The 9,910-nt window shown below is 35.9% G+C and overlaps 1 protein-coding gene across 1 annotated transcript; it reads left to right on the top strand.

Annotated features, from left to right (window-relative positions):
- Positions 1-2,214: 2,214 nt before the first annotated feature.
- On the top strand, positions 2,215-3,256 carry LOC121727050. Its single transcript, XM_042114727.1, has one exon. The coding sequence runs from the start codon at positions 2,615-2,617 to the stop codon at positions 3,254-3,256; it is 642 nt and encodes a 213-aa protein (XP_041970661.1). The 5' UTR covers positions 2,215-2,614.
- Positions 3,257-9,910: the final 6,654 nt, after the last annotated feature.

The following is a 9,910-nucleotide window of genomic DNA, read 5'->3' as shown; positions in this document are numbered from 1 at the left end:
CATCAGTATTAGATCAAAATATTATATATTCTTTTTTATTAAACAGATACTTTGATCTCATATAATCTATGACCTGCTTGAGTTTATTAACTCAAACAGGCCATCGAGTATATTGTCCCTCTCAAACTTTAAATCTTCTATAGACAACACCATTGATGCTTCTTCGGCAGTGGAGGCATCAAGTGAATGTTCTACGCCTTCCTCGTTAAACGGTAGAAAAAGACGTCAGTTAAATATTGATCTAAAGAAAAGGCGATTGAGAAATAAAGACACGTGTATTGATACGAGACGTAAATTACGACAAAATTTAGGTAAACAATTACATCAGTCCAGAAATGGTAAATTGCAACCTGCGTAACATCATATCCCGGCATTTGCAAGTTCTCGCGAAGTTTTTCTATTAACTTATCTTTGACCGGTTTTGGGATCTCTGTGATCACGAGAAGCAATTGAGAAATCGTTGAAATAAAATTTCATTTTGTGTTCTGAAGAATCGTATGCACCCCTCCGATGGTGTAAAACGTCCGGCGATGCTTATGATGTTATAATGAACCCATCATGCTTACAAGTGCCAAGTACAAAGACTTAATAAGCCTCTGCCTAAATTATAATAATTTACAACATAGTTCCTGTACTGATAATGATACTGAATAATTTTTAAATTAGTTTAAAATAATTAAAGTATTGACACAGAATTTCATTTTTGTTGTGAGAAAATACGATTTTTACGAAAGTAAATGAATGATTCCTAAGTATATCCATACTAATATTATAAATGGGAAAGTATGTTTATTTATTTATTTGTTTGTTTGTCCTTCCTTCACGCTCTAACGAAGAAACAAATCGTATTGTTTGTTGGCATAAACTTAATTGAAAGGATGAAAAGTAACATAGGCTACTTTTGGTCTTGGAAAAACATCATGTTTCTAAGGGAGCTTACGGGAATATTTGCAATTTACGCGATTTTCAAATTCCACGCGAGCGAAGCCGCGAGCAAAAGCTAGTATTTCATATTTTAACTTCCTTCTAAATCGTGTACCTTGCACCGAATCGACAACGTAGAAAAAGATATCTACGCAATTATGTTCTGAACTTGGTGTGTTTAAGATGTAAAACGTTTAACTACATATTTTAATAATATAACTTACTTTTAATAATAATTTTAATAATATAAAGTGTTACACTTTACGTAGTTACTGATAATCGTACTAGTAATCGGTAAAAATACTTCAATAAATATAATTTTTAATTCCCACGTAGAAACGACCAAGTGGTAGTTAACTCAGTTGTCATATTTTCAAGCGCAATGTAGATGCAGACAACTACAATATCTCGTAAATTAAACATAATTAGAAGAAATTAAATATACATGTGGATTCATTAATAAATAATGAAACAATGATGAAAATTTCAATAAATTTGATCGGAAATTGACAAAATGGGAGCATTTTTTCCTATTATGCGCTCTCCTGAAAAGTTGCTGTTTTGTAGATGACTCTTTTTACTTTGCACCCGTCGATTTAAGTAATTAATATTCCACTCTGAGTGCAGCAGTTAGTCTGAGTTTATCTGAAGAGATAGTCGGAGGTTCCGAATATAGTTGTCATTACAAAATCTGAAATGACAACTCCTTAGGGCCGGGACACAAAAACACGATACGACGTCGTGTCGTACCACGACGCGGCGTCGTTTCACGATGCAACGTCGTGTCGACGGAATCCACGACGAGCATCGAAAAAAACTACGAAACCCGTCGTATCGTGTTTTTGTGTCCCGGCCCTTACTCGGTTGGTCGGCACTCCTTTGAGGCTCTGAATAAGAATATTCCCACAATGTATATAACAAAACAAATTTTCCGGATCGTAACAATGCAAGTGTACAAACTCAAATTCCTATAGCCTAATAGTAGACTTCGAATGGTACACGTAACAATAAATTTATATATCTAATGGTTTTTTAAACAGCTCAAAAAGATTAATCAAGTTTTGCTTACATATAATTTATACATTAACTTCGATTTCATGGGAATTAAATGCGTCGGTCTGAAAGTGTTCTCGAAAGCGACGATTGCACTCGCCTTCTTCCCTACATTTACAATGTGTTCCATGCTTAAGCAGTTTTCGGCCCCTCCGCAGGCGTGGTACACGGGTATGTCATCGTTCGCCTGTAACCTGTATCAAAATGTGACTAATATAGTATATTATTATATATCGGCGCGTTAACTCATTCAATGAATCATTCAACGATCACGCCACCACCACCAGGACCGGTCGCCCCACGCGCGCTCCCCACTCGAGCGACTTACGCGCCGCCCCCAGCCCCACTCGCTCACTCCCACCATTGCGCCTATAAAAGTGCTGCACTTGACAGTTCGGGTGATTTTTCATCTTGCGACTTCCGAAGCGTACAGATGTCGGACTGTGTTTAATTTTGTGAAAAAGTGATTTTGTTTTAAATTAATCAGTGAACGAATAAATAATAATATTAAAGTGATATTTTCTGAAAAAGCTTAAATTGAGTGATTCGAACAAACTTTGATTGTGAAGTGTTTAAAATAGCAAGTAAAAATTGTAGTGTGACAAATATTAGTGAAGTTATTCTGATTTAAATAAAAATGAGTGGTGAAAACGAAGGTGTTTCTTCTAATCCTGTTCCCCCTTCTCTTACATCAGAAGAGGGGACGAGCCGACGCCAACCAATTGCGGCCTCATCGGCAACCTCTCCTATGCTGCTATTGGCAAATACATTCAAAGATACCATGTCGGAAATGATGGAGCGGATGACTCAAGAAAACCAGGCAATTTTTTTAGAAATGATGAACGTTATTCGACCTGAAAATTCAAGGATTCGCATATCCGACGTTTATTTTCCAAGCTTTGACCCAGACAAAGAAATGGATGTAAAAGAATGGGTTAATTTAATTTCACGCACACAAAAAGAATACAATTTGAAGGATCACGAAGTACGACTAAAAGCAGCTAGTGTTTTGAAAGGCAGAGCACAATCTTGGGCTGACGATTGCTTACTTCGCACTACTACTTGGGCTGAAATGAGAGAGGACATGCTACAAACATTCGAGGCAGAAAGCAGGTATTTCTCTGATATATTAAAATTTAGAAGGTACACAATTGAAAATGCCGAAAGTATTCCTGAATATATTTCAACTGTGTGGAAGATGTTCAAAAAAATAATGAAACCGAATCCTACCGAACAAGATGCAGTAGAATTTGTCATTGGACAACACAAATCACAATAATGACACGGATGAAACATTGTTTAGCCTTGTTAGTCATTCGATTTTTTAACATTAGTAGTTAAGTAGGTAATTAATAGTTTTTCATCGTGTACTTTCGCTTTAATTGTTTTGTGTGTGTGTTTATTAGTTTTAGTTTGTTATGCACATTATGCATCCACTCGTTTTTAAGTTATCTTTATATCAATGTTCTAGTCGTAAGATGGTTGCCTGGAAGATATCGCTACTTAGCGATAAGGCCGCCAGAATTGTGTTGTCCTTTTCAGATTTTAGTGTTTTCTTGTATTATTTTGTGGAATGCAATAAAGTATTATTATTATTATTATTATTATTATTATTATTATTATTATTGGCAGTATAACTGATGACTCTTTGCGAACAGAATTACTTAATACCAAATCCAATACTGTACCGGAGCTTATTGCTATTGCTAAAACCATGCGAAAACGGAAAGCCCTTCCGATTCGTGACAGCGCTACTGCTTTCAAAAGAGCCAAAACCGAGCGTAACGGTAATTTTGATGAAAAATTAACATGCTTTGTTTGTGGAAAACAAGGACATCGAGCAAGATGGTGTAGTCAAAATTCTATAGTCCAAGCTAGATCTGAAGCAAATCAATCAGCTTCTAAAGAATCCTCTGAAAAGAAGAAAAAAGAGTGTTCATATTGCTCCCTGCCAGGTCACACATATGAGACATGTTTCAAGCGCATCAATGCTGAAAAAAATGTCAACTTATGCCAGAAAGGTAAGAATGTTTCAAATGTAATAATTGTTCTCAGTAATCAGCAAATATTTCAGGCATTGTTCGACAGTGGTGCCGACTGTTCACTAGTGAGAGAATCAACAGCCGCAAAACTTTCTGGATCTCGAATAACGAAACTAACTTATTTAAAAGGAATTGGACCAGTACCTATTATATCAGCATTCCAAATTTCTCCTATTCTTCAAATAAATGATATTTATGTTGAACTCAATCTTCATGTGGTACTTGATAATGAAATTCCTGTAGATCTCTTAATAGGAAAGGATATTTTGAGCATACCAGGTATTGAAATTACACTTACCAATAATGGAGTTAATATAACAAATAACAAAGAAACTATTACTAAAAATGTTTGGCAACTTTCGGCTTCAACGATTGACACAGACTTGACAGAAAAACAAGATATCGAAGCATTATTAACAGTTTTGAATAAATATCAAGAATCGTTTACGGAAGGCGTGTCAAGCTCTAGGATAACTACAGGTGAGCTTTCTATACGACTGAAAAACCCTGATAAGACAGTGAACCGTAGACCTTACCGTTTAGCACCGATTGAACGTGAGAAAGTCAAAACAATAATTAAAGACCTTTTACAAAAGAATATTATTCGAGAAAGTAATTCTCCATTTGCAAGCCCGATAATTATGGTAAAAAAGAAAAACGGGGAAGATAGACTTTGCGTCGACTACCGTGAACTAAATGCGAATACAGTTAGAGATCATTACCCTTTGCCATTAATTTCTGAACAACTTGACCAATTAGCTGACGCAAAACATTTTACTTGTTTGGACATGGCAGCAGGATTTCATCAAATACCTATAGCCCCAGAGTCCATAGAAAAAACAGCGTTCATTACACCAGATGGACAATACGAGTATTTGACCATGCCATTTGGATTAACTAATGCGCCTTCTGTTTACCAGAGAAGTATAAACAAAGCACTTGGGGAATTACGAGGTAAAGAAGCTTTAGTGTACATTGATGATGTCCTAATACCTAGTAAAACTGTGACTGAAGGTCTAAGTCGACTTCAACTAGTCTTAGAAGCGCTAACTAAAGCTGGTTTTTCAATAAATGCAAAGAAATGTTCATTTATGAAAACTTCTATCGAGTACCTTGGATTTGTTGTCTGTAATGGAATGGTAAGACCAAGTCCAGCTAAAGTTGAAGCATTAGCCAAATCTTTGCCGCCTACAAATGTTAAACAGCTGAGACAATTTAATGGTTTGGCTGGATATTTTAGACGTTTTATACCTGGATTTTCTACTCTAATGATACCACTGTATGATCTGACAAAAACTGGAGCCCAATGGGAATGGACATTAAAGCATGAATCAGTACGTTCAAAAATTATTGATTACCTTACATCTGCACCGCTGCTTACTATATTTCAGGAAGGTCACCCTATAGAATTGCATACTGACGCTAGCTCATTAGGGCTAGGAGCCGTGTTAATACAATTGAGAGATGGTGTCCCACGTGTAATTGGATATTTTAGCATGAGAACAACCTCAGCTGAATCAAAGTATCACAGCTATGAGCTTGAGACTTTAGCAATAGTACGTGCCATTAAACACTTTCGTCATTTTTTATATGGTCGAAAATTTACAATTCTCACTGATTGTAATGCAGTAAAAGCTTCTCGATACAAACAAGAGCTGCTTCCGAGAATACATCGATGGTGGGCCTTCTTACAGAATTACGATTTCGAAGTGGAGTATAGAAAAGGTGAGAAATTAAAGCATGCAGATTATTTCAGCCGGAATCCACTACAAGTTGTAATGAATATAACAACTAAAGATGAATGGTTAATGATTGAACAGCGGCGTGATCCTGAATTAATTAAAATAATTGAAAGTTTACCCAAAGACCAAACGGACTCCCAATTTGAGCTGAAAGATAATATTTTAAATTATAAAATTGAAACAAATGGAAAAGCAAAACTGGTTAAAGTGGTTCCACTAGCTTACCAATGGAGTCTTATTAATACGTACCACGAGGCACTTAAGCACATGGGTTGGGAGAAAACTTTGGCTAAACTTAAAGAAAACTTTTGGTTTCCAAAAATGTCTTCTACTGTGAGATATTTTGTAGAGCATTGTGTGACATGCAAGACCATGAAGGGAGCATCTGGATCTATTCAAAGCAGACTGCATCCTATCGAAAAGGTACCAGAACCATTTCATACTTTACACATAGATATTTCTGGAAAATTAAGTGGCTCAGCTACGCAGAAAGAATACGTTTTTGTTGCTATTGACGCCTTCACCAAGTTTGTTTTTCTTCAACATGCTAAAAATAAATCTCAAACCAGTGCCATGAAACATCTTGAAGAACTAATTTTTCTGTTTGGCGCACCGAAGCGGATTATTGTTGATGGTGATGGCGCATTTACCTCGCTTTACAAGGCTTATTGCAGTGAATATGGAATAGAATTACATCAGTGTGCAGGGTACACGAGCAGAGCGAATGGACAAGTAGAGAGAGTAATGAGAATAATAAAAAATGGCTTAACTGTGATAAGTAATACTCAAAAATGTCACTGGAATAAATCATTGGGAACGTTACAATTAGCAATTAACTGTACAATTTCAAAATCTACTGGACAAACTCCAATTGAACTACTTACTGGAAAAAAAGGATGTGTGCCTCCCCAGCTTCTTTCTATCATAGATGAGGAAAATGAAAGAATAAATCCTGAAATTTTGAGAGAAATTGTGATGGGAAGAATGACCGAGCAAGCTGAAAAAGATAAAACACGTTACGATAGTGGCAAAGCTAAAGTGAAAAGATTTGAAAAAGGAGAATATGTTTTACTTAAAGAACAACCAAGATTGGGGACTAAACTGAGCCCAAAATATGACGGGCCCTATGAAATAAAAAAGATCTTGCCACATGATCGATACGAAGTACGTCGCATTAACCAACGCGGTCGCTGTAGAAAAGTTTGTCATGAACAACTGCGTGGTGCTCCTAAATTTGGAGTTCAAAGTAGTATGGCCATATCGGCAATGAATAGAGAAATTGTTGAAGAGGATTGATTAATATGAGAAGGTAGTTGTGTTTTTGAACAAATTATGTAGTTTTTGATGTTGTGAGTAAATGAGTGTGAGGCTCATAAGCTGCATGTTAGCCAAAGTGAATGTTGAGGTTCTGTGGCTTAATTAACGTGTAACTTCTTAGCGCCGAGGCTACGAAGTTAAATTAGTGCATATTACGAGTAATCGATGAGAACTGTTTAGTTTTTCTTTCTTTCCTGTTTCAGATAAATAACGGCGCAGGGACGCGCCTGTCGTCAGTATGGCCGTATCGGCGCGTTAACTCATTCAATGAATCATTCAACGATCACGCCACCACCACCAGGACCGGTCGCCCCACGCGCGCTCCCCACTCGAGCGACTTACGCGCCGCCCCCAGCCCCACTCGCTCACTCCCACCATTGCGCCTATAAAAGTGCTGCACTTGACAGTTCGGGTGATTTTTCATCTTGCGACTTCCGAAGCGTACAGATGTCGGACTGTGTTTAATTTTGTGAAAAAGTGATTTTGTTTTAAATTAATCAGTGAACGAATAAATAATAATATTAAAGTGATATTTTCTGAAAAAGCTTAAATTGAGTGATTCGAACAAACTTTGATTGTGAAGTGTTTAAAATAGCAAGTAAAAATTGTAGTGTGACAAATATTAGTGAAGTTATTCTGATTTAAATAAAAATGAGTGGTGAAAACGAAGGTGTTTCTTCTAATCCTGTTCCCCCTTCTCTTACATATATAATAAGACTACTAGCGAACCCATCACGGCTTCCCACGTGAGCAATGCTGATACTAAATACACTACAGAAAATTGTGAACGTTGTATATAAAAAAAACAGCGGCCCGCTCTGGCTTTGCACGGATATAAAATATAATATAGCTGTCACTCACTGAAAAAATGATTTAAGTGGATCAAGTAGTTTTGATTTATTCATTACTGCCCAGTGCCCGTGACCCGCATAAACGCTACGTCCCGCAATTTTATAATATCTTCGGAAATATATATAAGTATTTTTTTGATTTAAGATTTTGTTTCTCATAAAATATTTTTACAAATTATTATAGACGGCGAGAAACACATGTTACAAAAATAAATTGAGTGATACATTTGGCAAACACTTCCTAAGTCTAGGCATTTACATTTTTTGTCTTTTACATATTCTCATAAAACATTACATCTATCATCACTATTTCAAAATTTATATATTCACGGGCCATATAGATCTACATTAAATCAACAAAGTATTTAAGGCATTTAATTGGATAAGGAATTAATGCTATACCGGCTAAAATAACTTCGAAAATTTGCCATTATATTTTGTCGTAAAAAGTAAATGACAAAAAAATGTTATTGCGGGATATCCATAAGAGATAGACATAACATCATCGGGGATAGTGCAAATCCGCGTAACTAGCATAATTCCGCGTATCTGGCAAATGTAGCTAAAATGAGTTCTTGTGGGGAAACCATTTTAAAATTTATTGGCTGCTAGGCCTGCTACTGAGTTGATATAATATTATAAGTTTCATTTGGCCATTGGGAAGCTAGAAATCAACAAATTACAATACTGCAAAACGCATTAAAAAAATCCGCCCGCAATTAGTACTATCAAGACCGCGTAAGTGACATGTCACCGGGAGAGTGTTTGTGATTCGTTGAAACTTATACAAGACTTCTTGAAAACGTACCTAATATTGCTGAAAATTTACTGGTAAATCAATGTTGATGCAACTAATAGCGTAACAAGTACTTTTAATATTTAATACAGAACAATAATGTAAAAAAATACATTAAAATAAAACCATAAGAACAAACTTAGGTCCTTTAACTTAACTTAGGTCACAACCACAAAATTAAAAACCGGGTGGAGCTAGTAGCCTTAAATGAAACATTTTCGACGCATTGATTGATTTACGCGATCACGCGATCCGCCTGCATTAGAATTTGACTCAACAGTCAACGAATGAAAGTCCACGTGTACAGTAGTAGACAGGTCTGTAAGGGCGTTTGTGCACTACACGGAATTTTACCGTCCGGCGTTCATAACTTTCACGTTTGCCATATAAATAAGGTAGGAAATCGAGATGTCGCGCCGCGCCGGATGGTAAAATTCCGTGTAGTGCACAAACGCCCTTACAATTTTTTTTTCAAAGATTTCAAATGCGTTTTTCTAAAAAACCGGGTAGCGTATAAATTTTTAGTACCTACTGTTTTTTTGATTTACCTTAACCCAAGAATTACCTCAGTTAATTATTATCACTTAGTTTTGTTACACCCTGTATATTAACGGTATGGTCTTGTCAGAATCTGAAGTAAATTTAACAATGGCAGAGGTCAACAATTTAATAAATACAGCGTAAAAGGAGCTAGAAATAAACAGCTGTAGACGTATGAAAATTACGTTACCTTTTTCATCTGATACGCAACAAATTCATTTAGTCCATGGAAATCGTACAATAAAAGGGGTCTTCACTTGCATCAAATGGGGTAGTTAATACACCAAATCGGTCTCATTATGTAGAAAAAAAATTGTCTTCTTTAATAACGTATATGAATTTATGCCGTAAAATAGATCAATAATTGACCACATTGACGAGAACTTGTAAAAACTCGAAAAAAAATTTTTTTTTGAAAATTTGCAAACATTTGAACAACTGTATCTTTGAAACTATTCAGTTTATCGAGACCCAAATATTCTCATTTTCTTGTAGTCTACTTTAAAATAATTCCTAGTAACTTCTACTATTAAACAGGTCCTTGTGGTGAAACCGGTGGTAAAAAATGGCAAAAACTGAAAACTGATCAAAAATTTAATGGTATCTCATGAATTTTACAATGTTCCGGAAGGATTTCGAGGTAGA

Source organism: Aricia agestis, chromosome 5 (genome assembly GCF_905147365.1).
Source record: "Aricia agestis chromosome 5, ilAriAges1.1, whole genome shotgun sequence".
NCBI classification, from domain to species: Eukaryota; Metazoa; Arthropoda; class Insecta; order Lepidoptera; family Lycaenidae; genus Aricia; species Aricia agestis.
This window is presented reverse-complemented; position numbering and strand designations above follow the sequence as displayed.

Coding starts and splice junctions, on each gene's coding strand:
- LOC121727050 (XM_042114727.1), top strand. CDS start 2,615: ATGAGTGGTGAAAACGAAGGTGTTTCTTCTAATCCTGTTCCCCCTTCT.